The sequence below is a fragment of the Sprattus sprattus genome (genome assembly GCF_963457725.1).
Source record: "Sprattus sprattus genome assembly, chromosome: 18".
Classification (NCBI taxonomy): Eukaryota; Metazoa; Chordata; class Actinopteri; order Clupeiformes; family Clupeidae; genus Sprattus; species Sprattus sprattus.
The window spans coordinates 20,788,370-20,813,605 of NC_137916.1; the positions used below are offsets into that span (position 1 = coordinate 20,788,370).

General features: G+C 42.7%; 1 protein-coding gene across 1 annotated transcript in view; it reads left to right on the forward strand.

The window, feature by feature from the left end:
• Positions 1-15,511: 15,511 nt before the first annotated feature.
• LOC308379862 (alpha-1,6-mannosylglycoprotein 6-beta-N-acetylglucosaminyltransferase B-like) overlaps positions 15,512-25,236 on the forward strand; it is a gene marked incomplete at both ends in the record, with an annotated part of 58,532 nt that continues 48,807 nt past the window's right edge. The window contains 2 exons of the mRNA XM_080857124.1: positions 15,512-15,579; positions 18,029-18,141. Coding sequence (XP_080713250.1) covers positions 15,512-15,579; positions 18,029-18,141 — 181 coding nt within the window. The remainder of the gene's footprint in view (positions 15,580-18,028; positions 18,142-25,236) is intronic.

A 25,236-nucleotide genomic window follows, 5' to 3' on the forward strand; every position in this document is an offset into this window, starting at 1 on the left:
TCAAAGCTGTAATCTCAAACCCATATTTACTAGTTACTCACATGCAACTTTTTGAAGTAATTGATTCTTAGCTGCTGATTCTCCGGAGGTTTACTTAGATTACATAGGTACTCGACATTAAAGGGTTTTGAATAAGCCTGAGGCTGATTATGCTGTTATAGTCGGCAGTGTTGGGTTTTATAATGACATTTGGTCTTACATTTTCTTTTTGATATAAACATTTTGTATAGCACTTTTGAAGTTGACAAAAGTGAAAATCCTGAAGAAAGACACAAAACATGGTCAGAACAGAGCAGATAAAAGCAGAGATGGGCAGTATTTCAATTACTTGTATTTGAAATACTGGTTAATTTGCTTTTGAGTATTTTGTAATTTGTATTTGATAGGGCCGATAAAAAATCGAATGTAATTTGTAACAAAATACTTTAGAGTGGAGTCATTTTGTATTTAAAATACTCAAATTACTTTCTCCAGTGTTTAGGCAGAAGGAGATTTTTTTTCTGTCGGATTCTACCACGAGACCATCTGATCTGCCTCTGAATGTCATTGTCGAATCAGTCAATTTGCCAAAGTGTTGCTTCTTATGGCCCGCCCCTTTTTGGGGCGAAAAGGAAATCACCCCAGATCTCTCTCATTGACTCTCATGTTAAATCAATTTTTTTCACAAAACAGGGTTGTGGTCGAAAACTTACAGTACACCGACTTAAAGGAGGTTCTTTCAAAGAACGAATCGAGTTGTTGCACTGAACGTTAGCCATCTTGACACAATGTGACTTGATGAAAGCCGTGTGATGTCCTTATACGCAATTAGAGCTAAGGTCCGGGACGCTATCTGGCACTCCGCGCCTGGGCGAGACTCTCCACTTTGTGAATGAGGCGCACCTCACCTAGAACGCAATCTGGCACTCCGCGCCTGGGCGAGACGCTCCACTTTGTGAATGAGGCGCGCCTCACCTAGGACGCGATCTGGCACTCCGCGCTGCATTGCATAGAGGCAGGGGCCCGGGCGCACATGAGACTCTTATTAAAGATCTTAGCCTACTATAAACGTTGTTGAGACTCGCACTAAAGATCTTACTCATTCTCACAGAGGCAAAACAAATAGCTACAAGGTCATTTATCTGTGAGATGTCACATGTGTGCGCCAGTGTTGCCAATCACATGTGGGCGCCAATGTTGTCAAAGATAATCTGTAACTTGTGGAAGTTGTATTGTTAAACGGTAAGTAATTTGGTAGATTAAAGTATAAACTTTGAATACAAATGCTAGTACAACTTCTATACTTTATCTGTTAGGTTGTGAGTGTGCAGTGGTAATGTAAGTTGGATACGTCAAATGTATTTTAGGAAATAAATTACATTGCTTGACGTGAAGCTATTTGTCTCTGTTTTGTTACCGACTTTCAACTTAATAAAAATCTTAACAACGTTTATAGTAGGCTACTTGATTGTTTTGTCTCTGTGAGAATGAGTAAGATCTTTAGTAAGAGTCTCAACAACGTTTAGGCTAAGATCTTTAAAAAGAGTCTCATCGGCGCGGAGTGCCAGATCGCGTCCTAGGTGAGGCGCGTCTCATTCACAAAGTGGAGCGTCTCGCCCAGGCGAGGAGTGCCAGATCGCGTCCTAGTCCTTACTTTGCAATTACGTTTGACGAAAGCACGGTGGGGATAGCCCTCCCGGAAGCCATAGAGATTGCAATGAGAGCCCTGTGGTGGCGGTTACAAACATGAAAAAAAGGATACGGAACCACTGACATGGGCCCGTCATAATAGCCTGCACCTGGCCCCGTGGTTACTTCGTTACGCCACTGAATAGCCCAAACCTGAATGTTCTGCTATACCAAATTGTGAGAAAACTGAAAGTTCAGAAAAAGTATTTTCTGTATTTTAAAAATACAAAATACATGTATCTGGCAACAGTATTTTGTATTTTATTTTGATACATTTATTTGAGGGGTATTTTGTATTTTGTATCAAAATACCTTTTGATGTATTTTTGCCCATCTCTGGATAAAAGCTACATAAAAACTACAGCGGCACAGTACACTTTACAAACTATACACAGAAAACATCAAATAAAATGGCTGACACGGGTCAAGAACAAAGTACAAAGCGCTAGCTAGCCGATCAAATGTAATAGGGTCCAACAGCCTGTGGATTAATTAGTGCTATGCTTTAGCATTGAGTGAAAGGGCAGAGTGAATGGCGAAGCCCAGTGGACCTGTGTCTTCCTTTCCCACTGCCACTGTGCATCTATCCCTGCTCAGACGCTTGGTGGAGTCAAGAGACATGACAGACAGTCTAAGGAGCGGGGGAGGAGGAACTCAAACACTCAGCTCCTGGATAGTCCCCACTCTGATCTGCATTCATCCAAGAGGATCTCAGAAGGCTGAGCAAGCTCACCCCTCAGAGACGTCAGTGCTAGCCCTCAGGGGGATGGAAGGAGGAGGAGGAGGAGGAGGAGGAGGAGGAGTGGGTGTAGAAGTTGTCATTCTGAGGTCTGCTTCTTCCTCTGCATACTCAGCCAGCACTATAGCATTTTCAAGCCTTTGTGTTGCTGGGTGGAATATCATACATGTATCTATATTTCAGTCTGGAAAAAATGTGTCTTTCTTTCGATAGAACTCTCTTTTGTAGTGGCAGAAACAACCAGATAATGTAGACTTTTTCAGTACCATTCAAGATCTGCTGCTTGCGTACAGCTCTGTGTATGTGTGGTCAAACAGAGAAGCTAATTTATATTGACACTTGTAGACTACATTCATTTTGAGACTTTGAGTTGTGTGTTTCACAGTGGAAGTCATGCACAGATACTTCAGCCACTGAACTGGAGAAGGGAAATGAGGGAGTCGACTAAAAAACAACTCTCCTTCAAAAGCCCCAATTGGTTCTCGGGTCGATGGCGGGAAATCAATATAGGCAACAAATAGATTGCAGGCACTCAATCAAAGATGATGAAAGCCACGCTTGAGCACCGGTCTAGTCTAGTGGCTTCAGTGCGCCACCTCTCCCAGAGGAAGGGAAGCAGAGGCAAGGGCTCTCAGGACTCAAGCATGCTAAAGGTTCTGAGGCTCTTGCAGGATTGGTCTGACCCTCTGAGGTGGCGTCCAGCGTAGAGTGCTGATTGAACATGGCACTGACTGCTGTAATTAGAAAATAATAGGGGGTTGTGTTGACTGCTTTCTGTTAACTCCAACAGGTGTCTTTTTCGTCAGCAGCCTACAAAAGAAATGCATTGCCTTGTTGCACTTAGCTGATTCATTTCTTTATATTTATTTTGGTTCCAGCAGTGCCATTTGTGTGTGTTTAAAGCCAGGGCCACTTTCATTTCTCCTCAAACAATCTGAACATTAGCAGTGGTGTTAGTAAGAAAATATGCTGATATTGATGCCACTGAGTAGATGGGCTCTTTGTTAAGGATGGGGGTTGGGGAGTTCTGGTTCAGGGTGCTCTATCTTTATGCTTCATGCTCTTGGCTAATTACCATGATGTACTGTATGACCTCTGTCTCACCTTTAACCCTGTCTTGCAGCCTCTGAACCTTGAAGATCTGTTTTAAATCATTTTTTTGGGAGCAAATGTAGCCTCTTGGTATCTTACAGTTCTCAGTGAGAAACAAATACAGTGAGAGAGAGAGAGGGAGAGAGAGAGAGAGAGAGAGCAAGTCTGAATCTGTGGCACAATACTGAACATGAATACCATTGCAACAGCACATCATCAGTCGGGTAACATAAATATGCCTCATGATTGTCTAAACCCATCCTATGTTCCCTAGTTGTGATGAGCCATCCAAGGTTCAATGAATTCTGCTTCACTGTGATGGGAAGAGCTTACACGGAAGGATTGAGACAGATAGAGAGGGAGAGAGGGAGAAAGATTTCCCAGTGATTCCTGTGTTCTGCGTATTGTTCTTGTTTGTATCAGCATCCTGAAGAAGAAAGTCTGCACCAATGACTTCATTAAAATATGTGTGTTGCTTTGTGGGTATCTACGTTGCTTTTAACCATGGAACTATACAAACCCTGATAGTCACACACTGATGGTAACACTGGTCATGGCTGTGCTTTAAACTGTGTGCGCTTTTAACAACAGACCTATACAAACCCTGATAGTCACACTGATGGTAACACTGGTCATGGCTGTTTAGACCAACTTTATTCTTGATGATATTGCACTGTGGGGTACATTGTGTGCTTAGAGTTAGTCATGTATATTGGTCTCTCATCTCTTCCAATTGGGCTATTTTCAGATGCCTGCATATATTCAGTATGATATCTATATGTCTATGCAGTATGATATCTATAAGTCTATACAGAATGCTGGAAAATATGTAAACGCATATATCATCTTTAATGTAGGGCAAAACCATTGATGTTGGTGGTGGTATTGGAATTCTCCTGTGTGGATGTCCGCATCCTAAAATATGGATGCTAGTTCTCTCCTCTTGCCTTCTGATGCCCAATTCAGGCTGTATGTATTTATGTAGGGCACTGACCTCCTCCTCTTCCTCCTCCTCCTCTTCCTCCTCCTCCACACTTTCCCTTGTCTCTGATCAGGCGGGTTGACCCAGTGCTAGAGAACACTATTGATTTTTAATCTGTTTCATATTGAGCCTCCGTTTTCAGATATGGAGGAATTTCATTATCATCCCTGCTGGAGAGCGATGCTGCTTCCTTCCAGCTCAAAAGGTTTTGTGTAGCCCTGATAAACTGGAGTGGAGGGAGTGGTGGATGGGGCAGGGGGGGGGAGGTTGTTGATGTGCGTCACCCATGGGGATTTCACCAGTGGGTCCTTGGCGAAGCAAGAGTACATAAAACAAAAACAATAAGGGAATGAATAGTGGGGCTATGAGTGTCTGATGTTTCTTTGTGAATCGCTGACAGAGTAAGTCTTTTAGAGAGATAAAGAGCGAGTAAAGACGACGTACTGAGTACTGAGAGAAGGAGAAAGAGAGATGAAGGGTATGGCTAAAACTGGGGGCGATAGCAAAATGCTGTCCTCATTAGATAAAGATGATACAACCCCCTTCCACACCAGCGTTGTTACAAATGGCCTTCTGGGGTTGATATTGTTGATGAAAAATGCAAGTATGTTTTGGGTCCTCTGTGTAGTGGCGTGTAGAGACATGAATTGAAATGATATCGTTGTGGCGATCGTTGTGACGATTTACGATCTAAAATTACCGGTTTGAAGTTTTACCCTTACTGCCCTTGTAAGGTGAAAATTCACTCAAGTTACCCCAGGACTCCGAAGTTGCATATACGTTTATTTATTAAACAACAACAATTGCAATCGGGCTCACCCACTTCCTGGCAGGCCAGAGAGGCACAGAGGTCTCCATTTAAACTCATAAACTAGGCTTAATGTGTTATAACATGAATTCCAACCATAGGGCACAGTTATTATTTTGAAAATAATAATGACTCTGGAATGGAAGTCAAGGTAGCTTGCTAGGCAGATTGTTTAATCCAGCAATGAGAGTGTATTTTACTTTTGATGAAACGACGGGTGACATTGACATGTCAAGCTGGTTGGAGGATTTCTGTATTTTGTATTGCTGATTTCAGTGGAAGGCTAGCTAAGAACCATATAGTTACAACTGGCCAGCAAGTCGGTGTTGGCAAGCTTATGCTGATCTGGAATCAGTTATGATACTGCATGTGTTATAGCCTGCACATGCACAAGAGTGTGAAATAATACCTAACTTTTCTCTTGTGAGCTCATGCATGGCAAAGGAAGGAGTTAACTAGCAGAATAAATTAGAAGTTTATGAATGTATCACCATGATCAGAAAACATTGTGTGTAGGTCAGGTGTAATATGAACTTTGCAAGAGGTGAGTTTTATGAGTTAAATGAAGATTATGATCAGAGGGGCCATGCCAGGTCTCAAGCCTGCAGTAGGTATCGGCAATCCTGATGCTTTCAAGGTTTCATGGATAACTTTAAAGCAACATTGTAAAACAATTTGACCTTGAAATAACATCTTCAAAATCATTTTGATGGTACAGTGACTTGTAATACAGAGAATGCTGTCTTTGGTACTGCCACAGCAGGCCAGGTATTGCACTATGTAACTTAGGTGGACAGGGCGCAACACCTCTTGCGAGAACTACGTAATGCTTTATGCAACCACCTCACAAAACAACTAGACCCTTCTGAGCGTAATTGAGCAAGAGTCTCAGAATCAGTCTCGGACTGGCTTTTACTCATTGGTGAGAGCTACAAGAGACAAAATGATGCAAGTCAGATGGCAAGCTGGCCTTCTTTCGTTAGACTCGTCAGTAATAGCTTATTAGCTGTCTTGCTATGTCTTGTGTTGCTATGGGTCCTCTTTAACCTTTTAAAGTAACCTTAGATAACATTAATAATAATAATTCAAATTTTTATAGCACTTTTCTACGACCCAAAGACGCTTTACAAAAGACGAGCAAACAAGACAACAGAAAAATATGAAAGACAAAAGATCAAATCAAACAAATAGACAGAAACATGTTAGAAAGAAAACTGAACATAAGTCTTAAAGTGGAGGGGAGGGAGCAGGGGATTTAAGGTGAAGGCGAGGTTGAAAAGGTGAGTCTTGAGGGACTGTTTAAAAAGCGCTATGTTGGAAGCCTGACGGATGGGGAGAGGGAGGTCATTCCAGAGGGAGGGTGCAGCAGCAGAGAAGGCCCTGTCACCCCAGGTCCGGCACTTAGTCCTGATTTAAGAGTGGTTGCGCCGGCGAACCTGAGGCAACGCGTTGAGGCGTGGAGGGGGAGGAGGTCAGAAAGGTAGGGAGGGGCCAGGTTATTTAGGGCTTTGAAGGTGGTGAGTAGTATTTTGAAATTGATCCTGTGTTTGACCGGGAGCCAGTGGAGGTCCGGGGTGATGTGTTCATAGCGGCGGGTGGAGGTGAGCAGACGAGCGGCAGAGTTCTGAACATTTTATTGAGGACAGTGTTTGGGGAGCAGTATAGGATGCTGTTGCAGTAGTCCAGTCTGGAGGTTATGAGGGCATGAATTAGAGTTTGTTTACCACTTCCTTCCCATTGAAAACAGGTAGTAGCCTACCTCAAACTTTACTTTAGTTTTTTTAATGCATTCCTTCTGAGAAAATCTGTAAAAACTTGTAAATCTATTTTACAAGTTAGACTGACTCTTGCCAAGGGTACAACAACAAAAACGTTTAGTCGTTTGCGCAGCGTGGGGGGTGCATTCCACTGCAGGGGTGCAGAACGCACAACACCGTCAAAGACAACGCCAGAGGCCAAAGAAGCATGTTGACTGAGATGAAAGCTTACATGAGCAAACAGAATGACAAATTTTAGTTTGGCTAAAATATTGCTCGCTTTTTTCAGCCTATATGCCTGGTTTTCTAAGCGTTTGAATTTGGAGTATGTGAAATCAAATAAAATGTTGTTGGCGACATGATAAAGGCACATATTGTGCATAATATGCATTAGACAGTGTCATTTATTACAAGTTAGCTGAGTCAGGTTTTCAAGGTTGCAAACTTCCAAGGCTTATTTGGCATGTGATTGACAAAGACTGAGCTCGAGGGTAGAATTGAATTGAATCGAACACCCATGCTGTCACTAACAACTATATTGTAGCTCTATAAGATAACATTACAGCTCACTTAGCTTGTCACCTCTTCCTCCTCTCTGTCTGTCTGCTTTTATCTCTCTCTGTTGCCTGTATGGACAACCACTATGTAATATACAGTCAGTGACAACCATATTTGTCTAGTTTTGGTAATGCACATGCGATAAATAGTTTTTTTCAACAATGTTAAAGGCACCCAGTGCAACTTTCGAGGCTTAAAAATAAACATTCAATTTCTAGTCATTTTTACACGTAGTAAGTTTCAATAACTCCATACCATTACATACCGACATTCAAGCAGCAAAGATGAGGCGTCGTTGTGTGGTGAGAACTGATAGAAAATCGATAACAACAACAATCGCCGCCATTTTCTTTATTTTTTGTAACCTACAATAAATAAAGCAGGATTCCAGTCAATGGAAAAATGGCTTCTCCCCACCGGCGATTGTTGTTGTTTACGATTTTCTATCAGTTCTCACCACACAACGACGTCTCATCTTTGCTCCTTGAATGTCGATATGTAATGGTACGGAGTTATTGAAACTTACTACGTGTAAAAAAGACTAGAAATTGAATGTTTATTTTTCATTGAATGTTTACATAAAGTTGCACTGGGTGCCTTTAAGGCCACATGTGATCTGTGTTCTTTGTTTACCACTTCCTTTCCTTTCTGCAGCTCTGCCCAGGTTGTGCTACACCTGATTGCTGGAGGAGATGCACCTGGCCAGGTGATTAAGCAGCAGTTTAAGTCTCAATTTTCCTGCTGCAGAAGAAGAGGCTTTTAGCTTGAGGCCAATGGATTTGGTGGTTTTAAAAAGGTGTTACCGATAGTTCATTTGGGTCAGTGGTGGACTGTGTTCCCCCCATAGGGCCGCCAAAGGTTGAGGCGTCACAAACAATTACATCAGAAGGATTTGTTAAATAACACAACATCACAGCACGCAGGTCTGTCTCTTATACAACAACTAAGAGATAACATACACCGAAACGTTCTAATAAATTAACTAATTCAATTAATTAATAAATGGTTTTAAACAGGGCTCAAATCAAAGGATGTGCTCTTTTAAGACACATTGCAGCGTATAGTGTAAAAACTGTTCAGTCCTCTATTCTTTCCCTGCCTGGCCTGGGCTTTTTGTCTTTCTTTTCCTGTCTCTCTCTGATGTCTGTATTAAAAACAAAGCTAAACGAAAATGAATGGAACTCCTTATTGCCTGTATAAGTTATGAAAATGAAGGGGAACTCCTGATTCGCAATACCACACTGGATAATAAGTTAACTCACCAAGCATGTGCTTACCGACAAATGTTATTTTGCTGATAGATGTAACAGATGGGCTAACTCAACTTTTTACTATTTAGTCTACATAGTTACTAACATGGACGGATTATGAAACCATGGGCCCCTGGGCCGGGAAGCATGGGATTTGAAGACTAAGATTAGCAAACTACCAATCCTGGAAGAATAACTAATGCTTCTATTGTTTTGCAGGTACAATGCCAACCGGAGAAGAACAAGAGCCGTTAATGTAATGTAGTAATATTTGTTATAGTTGGTGAACATGGATCCACTAACGAAAACATGAATAGCCTCACTCATAATGGCTGATAAATAATACCAAAAAGCCGACTGCTGAGAGGCAAACAGCATGTTGTAAAACAAGATTTACTTCACTAGGAGTACCCCGGGAACCAGGTCTGATAAAGTAAAAGTAAATAGACTATAGGGCGCTGTTTGTAAAATGTTGCACGTTCTAAAATACTGCTCGGTTTTGGTACATTTAGCATTATCATACGAAAAAAAGCATGACAATATTCAAATGTTACTTTTTCAAAACTTTAGAGAGATATTCATGTCACTTCATGCAATAACTTTTCCAAGGATAATGTTTGGCAGTAACATAAAGTTGTTGAATTATATAATTGTAAATGAACAACTCAGGCAGGATGCCATCAGTGGCCTCAAGCAGATTAACAACACTGCTCTCCCTGGGAAGCTGAAGCTGTGGTGTTTTCAGTTTGGTCTGCTGCCCCGTCTTATGTGGCCAATTTCCATCTACGAGGTTGCTCTATCTACGCACAAGTTAGGAAGTGGCTTGGACTGCCGAGATGCCTTAGCAGCATTGGCCTGTATGGCAACGGAGCCCTCTCCCTACCAATCTCAAGCCTGGTGGAGGAGTACAAATGTGCCAAATCCAGTCTGGAAATGACTCTCACAGAATCCCGAGATCCATTTGTCAGAGGTGCTGCTCCAATCCTAGTAACAGGGAGGAAATGGAAGCCATCTGCAGCAGTCGCAGTTGCAAAGACCGCCCTTAGACACCGGGATATAGTAGGGCATGTCCAACATGGCAGAGGGGGCCTTGGCTTGGAAGCAACAACACCCACATGGCAAAAGGCTACTCCAGCTGAGCGGCGGCACATAGTGGTGGAGGAAGTGCGCCACCAGGAGGAAGCAGCCAGGTGTGCCAAGGTAGTCTCTCAAGGCCGCTGGATGAATTGGGAGGGCGTGGAAAGGAGGAAGGTCACATGGAACGAGCTGAGGAGCAGGGAGTCTAATAGGCTAAGTTTCATCATTAAAGCCACATATGATGTCCTGGCCTCTCCAACCAACCTACATCTCTGGTATTGAGAGGACCCAGCCTGTCTCCAGTGTGCAGCCCCAGCAAACCTCAAACACATGTTGGAGGGTTGCAAGACCAGCCTAACTCAAGGAAGATACACAACCAAGTGCTGAAGTGTTTAGCTGCCGAACTTGAGAAGGTGAGGGTAACCACCAATGCCATGCCTCTAAATGTCCAGTCTACCTTCCCACGGATAACAACCTTCGTCCGGGAAGGGGAGAAACGCCGGACAAAGCCATCTCCTCCGGATTCGGGCCCACTGAGCGCAGCCCGAGATTGGGAAATGCGGGTGGACCTCAGCCAGAGGCTCACTTTCCAACCCGAAATTGCAGTGACCAACCTGCGCCCAGACCATGTCCTCTGGTCCAAGTCCTGCCAGCAGATCTTCATCGTTGAGCTGACTGTCCCATGGGAGGATGCCATCGATGAGGCATTTGAACGGAAGAGGCTTCGTTATGCCAATTAAGCAGCTGAGGCAGAGGGGCGGGGCTGGAAGGCGAAGGTGCGGCCAGTGGAGGTGGGCTGCAGAGGCTTTGTAGCCAGGTCCACCACAAGGCTCCTGAAGGAAGTAGGGATCAGAGGGCAGGCCCAACAGAGGGCAATCAAAGAACTTGCCACTGCAGCAGAACGGAGCAGTCACTGGCTGTGGCTGAAACGTAAGGACGCAACATGGGCTGTCAAATGACCACGCGGTGCCGCCGTGCGACACACTCCCAGGTCTGCTCAGCCTGTGGTGGGAAAACCTCGGCAGAGGGTGTCTTGAGATAAGGGGCCGAAACGCCCAATGACATCGGGGCACACAACTGATGATGTGTCGTGCTGGTGGCACCGCATGATCACTGCCTTACTCTACCCCACCCAACAGGACATCTGTCAATCATTGTGCTGATTTATTTAGGGATCTTTTAACAACTAGTCTTATTAAGAATCCTTAAATGTAAATGTTAAATGTAAATGTTAAATATAAACGTAAATGTTCAATGTTATATATAAATGTTAAATGTAAATGTTAAATATGAAATGTAAATGTTAAATGTTTAATGTAAATGTTTAACGTTAAATGTTCCGTCTACATGTCAAATTTGAAGACTGAACCTTACAATGTTTACGGTTATTGGCTTTCATAGTTTTCACGTCATGTCAGAGTTACAAGCATGCGGGCAAGAAATACACTCCACACCTGTCTACCACTGGAACTTATACAGGAACTGACCATCTTTCATTCAAGATTATTTAATATCTCCTCTTTGTTACTACCTAGGTATCTCCTCTTTGTTACTACTTAGGTAGTAAAATGCCAGACAGTTGTTGCTCGGTTGGCTGTTCAAATCGCGAGGAGACAAGCCTGGATTGTGATTTTATCGCATTAAAAACTGCCCACGTTGTTGCCAGCTTAGATGTATTCTGTGTCAACTTTTCTCAGGCACGCAGTAAAATAGCCTTTTTTTGAGCTTGCAATAAAAGCAGTAACCCTGTTTTGGTCTTCAATTATCAGAATAACTACCTCAGAGGCGGATCTTCCATTAGGCAAACCTAGGCAAGTGCCTAGGGCCCCAACCAAACCCCCCCAGCCATTACTTATGTAAAGTTAAAAAAAAAAACACACATTTCTAGTAGAAAAAAATAACAAAAATATCAACATAACGCCGGCCGAACTAATGACTAAATAATAATTTTCCAGCACACATGCTCCCCTCCATTGTGCATTGGACTAGTCCAGAATATGATCACGTAGTAACGCACGCAGCGCGAAATAACGTTACTTCAAACCAAAGCAGAGGGATCCCTAGAAAGGTTGTCCCTGTTGCAAAGCAATAAACCTCCAGAACAATAGGTAGTTTGCTTGGCAGATAGAAAACGGTTTCCCTAACAGAAAGTCTGAAGCTTGAAGTTATTTTCAAACCTTTACTTGGGTAGCACTGTAAAACTGAGCAGACATGCAGAATACATTTTAGTAATCTCATCTCGTAACATTCGTTTCACATAGCATTGCGTGTTTAAACTGTGATAGAAAATACGTTAGCTTAATACTAACGTATAGGGGAAATTACAGAGACTGCGCTAGGTATTAGCATCAATTCATTCACGTTAATGTTTTTGTATATGAGCCTGACATTTGCTCGGTAGATAGATAACAGGTTCTGTAACAGATACACTGCCGAAATTAACGGCACGAACGACTGGAAAAATGTATCAGCCTTCCTAAAAGAACACGAGAAGTCTGCTGATCACCTCGCAAATATGGCTGTTTGGCGAACGCTTCAGCAACGGCTCCAAACAGGTAAAGCCATAGATCATGTAAATCAAGAGCTGTTTGTGAACGAAGTAAACAAATGGAGAGAGATCTTGAAACGTCTGATCGCCATTATTATACACTTGGCCGAGCGCAACTTAGCTTGTCACTCACTCACTCACTCACACTGAACCACTGCTTTGCCTGTCTCTCACTCACACACACAGCCACTGTTATTCCTGTCCACACACAAAATCTTTTCATTGGTCCTGTTTAAATGTAAATGGTGGTTTTCATAGACTCATATCCATTTTGTATTTCAGTTCTATTAAGTGCAAGATCATTTTGTATCTCTGGCAGAGAATGGAAATTCTAATCTCTCTCTCTGTCTCTCTCTCTCTCTCTCTCGTTTGATCTGAGTAATAAACATGTAATTTTGGCAAAGGCTGGATAAATCTGAAACTGATTTTACTGTGGAGAGTTGAGTGGCAGTGCACTATGGGTTTATTGCGATTCTAAGAGTATTGGGATGGTTATTTGTTTTGTGTACGTGTTTCAAAAATGAGGGCCCCATGTCTATATTTTGCCTAGGGCCCCAAAATGGCTAGATCCGCCCCTGAACTACCTACATTGGGAATAGATCAAGAAATAAAGTCAAGAAACAAAGCATCAACAGCTTCTGCTCTTGACATTGCGACAAGTACCTAAGCAAGTAGGCTAGGCTACTGTACGTTGTCATCCAACTGGTAATACTAGAATGCGAGTAGAAGATATATGGGAAGATAATTTCAGTTGTCATTCGCCAGACCAGGTGGTTGTACTTGTGTTAACCAGGAAATTGTGTCAAATGATAAAGAACAGCGTTGGGTAGGCTAAAGGCTGCCCGCTAACAGCATGTAGCTCGCTATCTGGTAGCTAACTATTCAATGGCAATCATCTTTGCTATGAAAATGTTTTTTGTTTTGTTTTTTTTCATGGTTATGAACCCATCCCCTTCTGAAAATTAAATAACTATCTGTGCTTTTGTAGGCTTTCAGTTTTTGAGCTGTATAGGGGGGCGGATTTTCTATTAGATGTTAATATCTCCAAACTGGAGCTCAGGCAGGGACTTCGACAACGTTATAGAAATAAAAATATCAGCGGGTGCAGTAAAGGGATCACAAGTTCCCCAAATGTTTTTTTTTTCTAGATATCTCTGTCTGGCTATTGTGGTATGATCTGTATTTGATGGCGATCGTAATTGAGTAGGCTGCGCTGCTCGAAGATGACCACTGTTGGTCGTCATCTTCGCGGTTCAGATGTTCTTTTTCCCCGCATGGTAGCTACACCCATTGTAATCCTGTGACTGAAAGCTATGAATTACCGTAAATATTGTAATGTTCTGTCGTCAAGTCTGACATGCAGACTGAACATTTACATTTAACAGTTACGTTTACATTTAACATTTACATTTATATTTAACATTTACATTTAACATTAACATTTCGAAGATTTATATTATTAAACAACTTTATGTTACTGTCAAAAATTATCCTTGGAAAAGTTGTTGCATGAATTTACATGAATTTCTCTCTAAATGTTTGAAAAAGTGACATTTGAATATTGCCGTGCTTTTCCCCCCATATGATAATGCTAAATGTAACACAACTGAGCAGGATTTTATAACGTATAATATTTTACAAATCTACTGTTCCTAATTAGGAAAAAGGGAATGCGGTAGTGAAAACCGTCGAGACAGACATTTGATGTATCAGAGTTTAATTTCCAGACACTCTTTTGGCCTGTCTAGGTTTACAAAACAAAGGCTGGTGTTGTCTTTTCTAATATCCAAAAAGTCTGATGACCACATCAATGCAATTTCTGTCTAAATGTTTTCTCTGTTACCAGCGCAAGTTTATGTGTAACCTATGTCCATGTCCCGCGTCATAAAAGTGCTTTGATGGAGAGTGGTGTAATGGATGGAGTTATGCGTTTCTGACTGACAACGGGTCGTAAACATGCATTTAGCTGCCAGAATAAAACAAACAATACAATGAATAAATACATCAATAACCCCCCCCCCCATCTCTCAGTTGATACTCATTCCCATCCATGATACAGTTGGATACACTGGTTAATAGTTTCATTTTTACTAGCTGAATGCCCAACGTGGGAGAAGGTTGCTGTTGACAGCTTGGTTCAAAACGGTGGCGATATCATCAGCGTAACAGCAGTTCTTTCAGACAGGAGCACAGGAGCACGACGTTTGCCACTCACAGATAGAACTAGACTAGCAGAGAACATTCAACAGATGGCGCTATTGAACTCCTGAATTTCCATAGTTTCCCCTCTCCATGGTTCTGATAGTGCACTGCCAGAAGCGAGATCACCACTTGATCAAAAACAGGAAGTATAAGTGCATAAATGAACGTTGTTAGTTTGAACTAAAATGTAACCATACAACCGTACAATTCCATGTAAATCGATCCTGTAGGCTGAGGACTTTCCCAAAATAGAATGATTAGACTAGACGGTAAGCCGTTTAAATCAACTTGGTTTTGTCAATTGCGTGTTGTATTTTTGAAATCCCCAAATGTAGTCCAGAAGACAGAACACGAGTTAGCAGTAAATACGTAATGCCGTCAGAGCTGAGGGAAACGCAGCGCCGTCCCCCATTCACTAGTGCTGCACTCTCAAAGAAGCAGCAGTTGCGTGCAGTGCCTAGCGTGGCTACTGATAACCAGAAATAAATGCGTAACGGTTCAGTGCTAAAACTTGCTTCATCATTTCTCGAGTTACCAGGAACAGACTTTTGTATTTAACATGTTCTAGTTACTCAATGACTACGTAAGCGAGTGGCGCGGAAGAGTGGCGGTGCTGTTTGAAACTCCCGGAGGGCGTTTTGTTCAGTCTTCGAACTTGTGGAACGGACTCACATCTATGCTATTCTCTGTGCGTTATCTATGCTATGGGTTATTCCGTGAAATTCACATCACGGCAAGATACATTCTACATATGCACTTGTTCATCATTTAAAGAATATGATTGATTCATCATGGTGTGTTTCCACTTTGCGGTGTGATACTTTGGAAAGATGATATCCTCCGGTTCGGACTGTACAGTTATGTCTAGAAGATGCCTTCTGACATTCAAACCGTTCAGGTAAGACCACGCAGCGATAATAGCCCATTTGTTGGCAAGATTTTTAACTACTGGACATGTGACTTAATTCAACATAGCTTACCGCATCAACTTACCATCTCCACTTTCAGTTATCGTCAAAGCACTTGTTATTTGATGATTACTTCAAATCTGTTGAGATGCATTTGTTATGGCCATTTGCATGTGGTAAATTAACCCTGTATACAAGTGGGGAGGGGACGTGACAGGTCACCACTATTTATATAGGGGGGTATAGAATCAAGTAGCCTATTATAAGAGTTAACTAGATTGTTGCTGTTGGGTGTTGGGTGGCTTTACATTACAGTAGCAAACATTCCACTTGATGGAAATTATTGCAAGCGCCAGCAGTAAAAACATCAGCCCTTTATAAGTAAAACTGAGCATTTCTTAGTTTAAGCCTATTTCTTAGGCTGCGTGTAAATCTGACTAGTTGCTATTCTGCAAATGTATGAAGTTATCCTTGAAGGCGTGGGGACTGAGAAAAAACGGATCGATAAAATAATGGAGAGCTTGTGGTTTGGCTTAATGCAATTCATTTCTGGATTCTCTTGGGTTTATTAGAGAGGGCTTGAGGACCACACACGCAAGTTAAACTCCATAGATGCACAAGCGTCATTTGAATGAGGGTTGCTGATGAGTTTGTTACCGGCGTGAGTCTATGCTTTTGGCTATGCTGTAATGTAAACCAGGGTTACTCTTTAAATCTCTCTGCAATGCAAATGCAAATGCAACATTCAACCGGCAAGAGGTAGCTTCCTTGCAGTAAACACATAGATTCAGTCATTAATACGCAAGTTGTGCGATGCCACGATGGTTTGGTCATTTTGATCCGACGCCATGAGTGTAACTGTATGTCTGTATACCTCTGTGCAACTCGATCGCTTTTCACTCTCCGTACCACTATGGAAGATAAGTATGCTGCAAACTTCGTTCATCAGTGCAGTATAGGTCGTCAGCCTGTTGCTTAGGTTTTCTCCAGCAGATTGGTTTCAACCATCTGTGAATGGAGTTTGTCCCTGACATCCACTGTCAGTGAGAAGCAAATTGTTCCGTGTTTTATGATGAATGGCATTCGAATCTAATGAGCCTCTTTTATTGTTTTGTTCAGCTTTGGTGTAAATTAAATGATTATAGAGACATATAGACAAAAAAATCTGTTGACATAACTTTACAGCTTAACAGATCCGATCAGAAATTCTGCCCTCTTAAGCTTGTTTACATCACTTTGATACTTCCATTAAGGATTAATGAAATGAATCAGGGGTGTTCTACTGTAAGTGTCAACACTAAAATGTTGTGACAGAGATTCCCTTTTATGCAGTCACTTACATTCTTATTTGGACAGATGGCATGGGACTGGAATTCTTCTAGGGCTCCTGGGTTTGTTGATCCAAACAAGGGCCCCGCCACTGAAAGAGAGATAGAGCTTTTAAGATAAATGTGGGTCAAACGGGCGAACCTCTCTGAATGACATAGAAGCCAGAGCCTGTCGCTCATGCCTGAGAGATGACCGGCATGCAGGTTGAGAGGTGCCACTCAGTATGGAAATAGGCCTCCCCTATCTCTGTATCTCCAGTCGGGAAAGTAGACAAAGATGGGAGCGTTTTTATAAATGATGGCATTAGCACCGAACCATGTCCATCAGAACATCCATTATTGTTAGAGAATCTGCCATCTGACTGAGTTTCGCAGCGTGTGGCCAGCGTTTAGAAAATGCATTGTCTGCCGTTGAGAGAAGATGCTGCTTTGACTGCTAAGTGGGACCTAGCACCTCCAACTTGGCATGCTTTGTGTTGGTTGCAATTTACCATCACACAATACAGAGTGTACCAACATCAATCTCCCATCAACCATTATAAAAGATCTAGTCTCTACTGTCTACGGACTCAATGTCCCCATGAGGTTTTTTTTCAGTCAACCACCTCACCATTTACTTGATAAATATACTTTAACTTAGTGAGAAATTATGTGCTCCACTTTGATGGGAGTATGTTGAAGCACATATTTTCCCAATATACTTTACTGGTCCTCCATGCGGGTATTATTTATTGATACTTAAAATATGCTGTATTATTCTTACATGTTTGTGATTATGTTTTTTTTCCCACTGAAAGCTTGAGCGTCTTTCAGCTGATGAGAACTGGGCCCAAAAGGCTTGGAGGGCTCCTATCAGCCATACTCCAAATTGATCCCTCAGTTTGCTCATGCATTTCTTTCCACAGATATGTAATTGGAGTAACTGGTATGTTTTTTGTCCTCAGGTTTGAGTCTCTGTGGGTTTAACCTCCCATTAATTCTGTCTCTCTCTCTCTCTCTCTCTCTCTCTCTCTCTCTGTCTTCCTTTCTCTATCTCTCCCTTCCTCTCTCTCCCCCCTCTCTCTCTCACACTCTCTCTCTTTCTCCCTATCACTCTTTCCCTCTCTCCCAGGATCTTTGTAGCAGGCATCGGCTTCTTCAGCCTGTGTTTCTTAATGACCTCTCTAGGGGGCCAGTTCTCGGCCAAGCGTTTGGGGGACTCTCCCTTCACCATCCGAGCCGAAGGTACCACCACACGTTACACACATTACCTCTGACTGACTGTGCCAATGCTCCCTCAATTTGTGTACAAATCTCCTTCCCCTGAGTAGGGCCTGCCAATTTGCCAGTGTGAAACAAGCACACATGACATGTGTGTGTGTGTGTGTGTGTGTGTGTGTGTGTGTGTCTGTGTGTGTGTGTGTGTGTGTGTGTGTGTGTGTGTGTGTGTGTGTGTGTGTGTGTGTGTGTGTGTGTCTGTGTGAGCTTAGAGGCATGGCACAACTTTTCCTTCCCTCTTTGGCCTCATTGTTCCGTATCAAAGAAGGGTTCGGGTGGGTGCAGGACACCAAGCATGTGTCCACACCCTCTTCCCTTGGGCACAGCTGACCAACTTGCCAAGGTGAAGCAAACGGCTGGGATCACTTTCTTCTCACTCTTTGCTCAGATTGTTCCACACTAAATACAGGCTCCCAGGCAAATGAGGGTTTTGGTGCAGGCAACCAGGCTTGTGTCAACAGCCTCTTCCTCCTAAGGGTGGCAATCCACCAAGGTGAACCAAACTCCTTGTTGTTATGATGTTTGAGCTGGGACTACTTTCTCCCCATTGTTCAACACTAAATGTAATCCCAAAGGGTGGGGGCTACCAGAAACACTCCCCATGTTGGCGTATCTGTGGCGCTGCATAGATATTTATATTGCATGACAGAGGCCATTTGGGAAAAGTCAATATTAACCTGGGAGTCATCAGATTTAGGTGTCACACTGATGTGTTTCTCTTGGCCGGCTTTGACACCCAAACACCCAGGACTCCCTTCTGCCAGGCACCTCTCAGTAGCTGAGTAAACAAATAAGAGAATTGATTGAAAGGGCAAATTGGAGATGGTCTGGAAATCACATCCAGCAGTGATTAGTCTCTTTGTTTGGAAACCTGATTAGGTTGTCACACCCTAACACATCTCTCTATTACTACACAGAACCTTTATGACTGATTAAAAAATGGGCGACGCATACTCACGATTTACCTCAGACCTGTGTGTCTTATGCTACCTTAACATGGTTAATTATGGCTGAGCAAGGAACTAATTATCCAGCTAGAGCAGAGAGTGGTTGCTTGTAATTATTTAGCCTGATTAGGTGTTTTTCATCAAGGTCCCCTCAGCGCTGCCTGCTGTAGACTTTGACTCTTGATTGGCTGAACATTTTCGATTGAGACAATCAAGGGCCACTGTAATTATCTCATTAGAGATGGTCATGGGGGACGACAAAAGCACACCTGGTTCTTCTTCCGCTGTCAACAAAATGGCCCAAGAACCTTCAGAAAGTCAACAGGAGCAAAAAGGATGTGCCTATACCCATGCACCGTGCCAAACTCCTCACTCTCACAGTTTTCCAGGAAGGTGCAGGAAAGTTTTGTTTCCAAGGCTCCTCCTGCGGGGCACAGTTGGCCGTGCAGAATGCCCAATCTAAAAAGGGGATCAGTCTCTGTCCTCCGGCAGCGCGAGCCAGGCTTAAGCCCATAAGTGATGGATAATCTGGATGGAATGTAATGTGCCGTGCTGCGCGGCTGGCCTCAGCCCTGATGGAGGGAGTGAAATTGTGTGTGGAGGGGTGTGGGGGGGGGGGGGGGGGGGGGGGCTGGACTGATTAATTAACCACTCGCAGCGAACGGTCTTGGGAAAAGCTCAGGACCCATACTCATTAAGCAATGCCTGATGCCTCACTGGGGTAGGCTCCAGTGAATAATGGGCGAGTATGTTTTAGTGTGTATGAGAGTGTGTGTGTGTGTGTGTGTGTGTGCGCACGCTTATGTGCTTGTGTGTTTACATGTGTGTGTTTTCCGTGTGTGTGTGTGTGTGTGTCTGTTTATGTCTCTGTGTGTACTCTCATCAAGTAAATCTCTTCACATCTATTTATGGACCAGAGTGGAGATGGGTGCATCTAGTAGTGGCTGCATGTGTGTGTGTGAACTGGTTTATGCAACAAAATGCAGTACTGAGGCATAGTTCATCCATATTTACCTGACGAAGTAAGTATGTGTGTATGTGTACGCACATGTGTGTGAGTGTTGCAGTTTATTCAAGAACATGCGGTCGACAGGCAGGCTCCCAGCAGCAGAAGCTGTAATGGGAGCGCCTATCACTATCAGCCCCTCCGGCTGCAGCAGCACTGGACAGATGAGATCCTGGCTTCCCCATCTGTAATCGGCTTTACATGACTGATACTGAGACTCTGATGCTCTGTTTGTGCTCATCTCTCAATCCACATATGCTAACGCTGCACACAGACGTACACAAATAGACCCAGTGGAGTAAATCCCTCCTGTTGCTTTGGGGCCTCTAAAAACATTACCTATCAGTGATATGAAATGGATGTGTGTGTGTGTGTGTGTGTGTGGGGGGGGGGGGGGTCTTAAGCGGTGTGTTTCCACAGCACCTCTTTGCAGCTGTCCCACAGCCCCACATGCAGCTCCTGATTTGAAATGGGAATGTGCAACAGATCTGGACAGGAGGGCTGATGGATGTGCTTCTCATCTGCTGTTTGGGGGAGCGTTATGCATAAACAGGACAGGACAGTGTTGCATCTAAACATGACACTGTGCATCTGTCACCCATTTCCTGTGTTCAGCTGTTTTGTGTGTTGTTTAACATTCATCAAAGGAGTCACCCTCTCTCTCTCTCTCTCTCTCTCTCTCTCTCTCTCTCTCTCTCTCTCTCTCTCTCTCTCTCTATCTATGTCTCTCTCTATCTCTTTATCTATCTAAATCTCTATCTATCTATCTCTCTTGCACATGCTGACAGCATGAGATGCATGTGATTTCATTTCTTGGGTGGTATGCAGTATGTCTGAACGCATATCTTTGTCTGTGTCAGCATGCATCTGATTGTGTGTGTGTGTGTGTGTGTGTGTGTGTGTTTTTGTGTATCTCTCAGAGAGGTTGTGAGAAATAGAGAGACTGTCTAGGTTTATCATTTGTTTGAAGCACTCACATGCTTACATTCTCTCTGTGCGTATGTGAGCCTTTGTGTATCTGTGCGGTTGACTACCATTAGAAGGTCATTATGCTGCCCCTCCACGTCCTCCTCGGGGACAAAGTACATGTCACCACTCTCTTTGTTTCTTTGTCACCTCATTGCTTGTCTCTTGGCTGTGGTGTATAGATGCTCTCCCCTCCTTATTTTTCCTGCATTGATTTCTGCCACCTTGTTACACCCCCTTTTCTCTTGCGCGTGAGTAGTGTGTTTCAATCTCTTCTCTGACACAACAGAGTGTCTTTGGTTGTATAGAGTCAGGCAATCAAATACCACTTTCACTTGGCACTCCAGATATATCAGGCCCACAAGGAGGTTGTGAAACAAGGGTTTGTTGTGAAACTGAAAATGACAATAATTGTGGTTAAAAATGCAGTAATTTTTATTTTTTTATTTGTGACTTCTGGTGGGAATTCTCCCAAAACATCTTTCAAATCAGTTGCAATGATAAGGCCTATGATCCTCCAGCTATTAAGACTTAGAGGCAATAGGGTACTAATGTATGTATGAATATTACATTAAAACACACAATACATCTAGTTACTCTTACAAAAAAACCTAACAGAAAAAAAGCTAGGAGACACAAAGCAGTATGGGTTTGGGTACTGAAGATGAGAGTTGAGGAGGCTTTATGGTGGGAGCCAAATGGATGGTGTAAGCAAGGTAAGCTTATGGATCAAGCTCGTCTTATACAGCCTAAAATATTAATAGCCAGGGATCTTTTTAAATAGGGGAAGAGAAAGATAGACATACAAACACACACACAGGGTGTATTGGGTAGAATTTGAGGGTTCTGTTATGCCATAACACTTTCTCTTACTAAAAGAGACGGATCTTCACTAACATGCGTTCCAGGGAGCTGCAGTGCATGTCATGTGGAGTGTTAATAATGACTGGTGTGGCTCAACCTTGATTGAGTGCTGCTGCAGATTTTATACTTGGTTTAGGTTTGCTCCATAAGTGAAACACTACTGAAAGCAATTACGTATAATTCAAGAAGACTTCAATATTTCACTCACTCACTCACTCACTCTCTCTCTCTCTCTGTGTCAGATGAGCTGGGGACAGACGCACAGTGTCCCTATCACGGTCTGCAATAAGTTCGGCTATACATGCAGTTACGTCAGGTCTAGTCCGACATGCTGGGGAATTCATAAAATTTCCCGTAACACCCGACAGCCAAGAGAGGGCTAAGCATACGTATTCACATACGTGCCCCCCCAGTGTTTTACACAACATTGCCATGAATCATGGATGTGTCACTTACATAAATGAGGATAGATTAGAGGACTTTAGAAGACGTGAGGTTGAACTGCATGTGCCGATGGGTGCAATATTATTACCATGCATACATAACCTAGTGATTCAGTGAGGGTGAACCCAAAACATCGGAAAGTATGTTTTTGTGACTTTTATTTCAAATATGTTGCCACCAAAAAACGAATGCTAGTAACTGAAAAAATACAAACGAGAAATGAAAAGTAGAATCATTTCTCCAAACAAGCATGGTAAAATATTGCCTTGATTGTTTCTGGTAACACACGTTCTGGTGGCCTCACGGTCTTCCTCCAGGTAATTCCGCCATTATAATAACAAGCCGCTATGGAATATGCGCTCCTCGCTCTTAAAGGGAATGTGAGATGACGCTCTTATTGGTTTATTGCATATTTCGCCCAAACCACACCTATGGCTGAGTAACCTCCTTTGGACCAACCCATTTGACATTTGCGTCGGGCGCAAGTGTGTTTTTTCCGCCGTTATAATAGCAAATGCGCCATAGAGCCGCCCACACAGCTACTTGCGTTTGGCGCTGTCCTACTTGCGTTTCTGATCGTTAAAATAGGGCCCATGGTGTGTCTCAAACTCACTCTCATTAATCCAGCCTTCTGATTTTTGTTTAGCCTCTTATCTTGATCTAATTCTTTTTATTCAGACGTTACATAACCACAAATATAAATTGGCCAGCGATTTAATTTGCTTTTTGGTTCAAAAATGAATGTAGAATGGTCGGAGCAAAGCCTCATGGGAAATGGGATGACAAACATGTCATGTTGCACTCTTCCAAACTCTTTATTATCAGACAATTTTCGCATAACCTATAATCTGCTCTGACCACTGATTTTATTAACCACCATAATGTATTACTGTGTAGATTAAATGTATGCTATGCGGTTAGGCTAAACGTTGCTAATTGTAGCTTGACTACTGGCTGTTTACCCGTGTCCTTCTGTCTTCTTCTACGTTTTTTCACGTTTTTTCAGTTGTCTGTAGCAGCGCTATAGCGCCACCAACAGGCGTGGGGTATGTACAACAGCCGGTTCATCCCAATCGGGTGGGGTTCGTCCTTAGGCAAATCTCTCGTTACCAGGCTCCATCCTTACGCAATTAAAAGATTCGATTCGTGTGAAAAATGAACCCGATTCAGTGAATCTAGACTCCGTGTAAAGGGGGCCTAAGTTGCAAGGACAGACTCCAGACAGGTGGTAAGCTTTTGAGGCCTGTCATTTTCAAAGTTGCAGGAAGACATAGGGGCTAAGCCTTTCCCATGTTGCTCATCCAGCTGTGTTGATGTTTGACACTAATACATTGGCCATTACGAAGTTAATGACAAATGTGGTTTTGAAACCTGATAAATCACAGGCAGGATGGTTAGAGCAGTACACAGGGTAATGGATGTTTAAAGTGCATCCTCATCTGATGTACCCTAGCAGGCAGTTCAGCCTGTCTGCCCACAGTGACAGGTAAGGAAGTGTAAGTTGAGTAGTGTATGTCATCACTTAGTAGTGTGTGGTAGTGTATTACTGTCCGTTTAGATGTGTATGTCTGAATGTGTGTGTAATGTGTATGTGTGTGGATACCTGTCAAAAGGAGGGGAAGGGGGGACAGATCAGGAGTGAGAAAGGAGTGAGTGAGCGAGGGGAGTGGGGTACCAAGTCTGCCGCTGATTTGGAACCTGGGAGAGGAAGCCGGATGGCCCCCTCACTCAGACGACCCCCAGAGCTGTGAGCCACAGTGCAATCTCAGGAGCCCGTTCTGTGCAAGGGGTTAGATTTATCTCCACCTAGAGCCCATGCTAGACCTTTCATTACGCTCTCTCGCAATGTGTTCCAAACAATTTATTTACATCATATTTCTTGTTTTACTGTTTTATACTTATTCAGTCAACTTACTTAAGTAATACAAAATATTGTGGTTGAAGTAAGTAAGCAAGTAAGTACATTACCCTAAATCTAACTGGTAGGCCTTTACAGATCAATAACAAGTGGGTAGTATCATAGTAACAACTCAGAACAACCCGCACATTACTTAACGATTCATAAGTAAAGCTAATTATATAGCCATTGCAGAGATATTAAATAGAAACAGGTAATTCTGTATTTTTCAGCCTTGACAGCATACCGTTACTTACCATTTAATTTCTACATTTCAAATCTCATTATTAAATCTCACAATTTAAAGAGTGAATCCATATTAACTACAACACATTCCTATTAATTGCTATTATCATTATTTTACAATGAATGGTGGATTGGAAATCTAAAAACTTAAGTCATATGTGGGTTGTTATGAGTTGTTTCTATGATTTTATCCATTCATTAACATGACTCTACCTATTTGTGTACCAGCATAAAAGTTCACAATATAGGGTATTCTATTTATGTACTCACTAATAAAGATGGAGTCCGTGAGAGCTTCAGCCTCCAGAGAGGTTGTTGATATTTCAGCTTGACAGCCAATCAATTTTCACTTCCTTCTGTGCTCCTGAAACAGCGTGTTGATTGGCTTGAATTCTTAATTGCTCAGTCCGATCCACTGTGTTTGTTTCCCATTCACAGCGCCAGGACTGTGTATGAATACCAGAGGGGTTTTGGTGTATTGGAAAATAAACGCGGACTGCACCTTTCAGTATACAGTACCTTAGGCAAGATGTAATATAGAATGTGGTTGATATTTCAAACGCTCAAGGCTAGGATATGCTTAGGTTATGAAAACCTCTGGTTTTTGCTGAAGTGAGGAGGCTTTACCTGAGAGAATATTGTGTTCCCTCGAAATTGCCTCTGTGAATCTCACGGATGCACCAGTACAGACA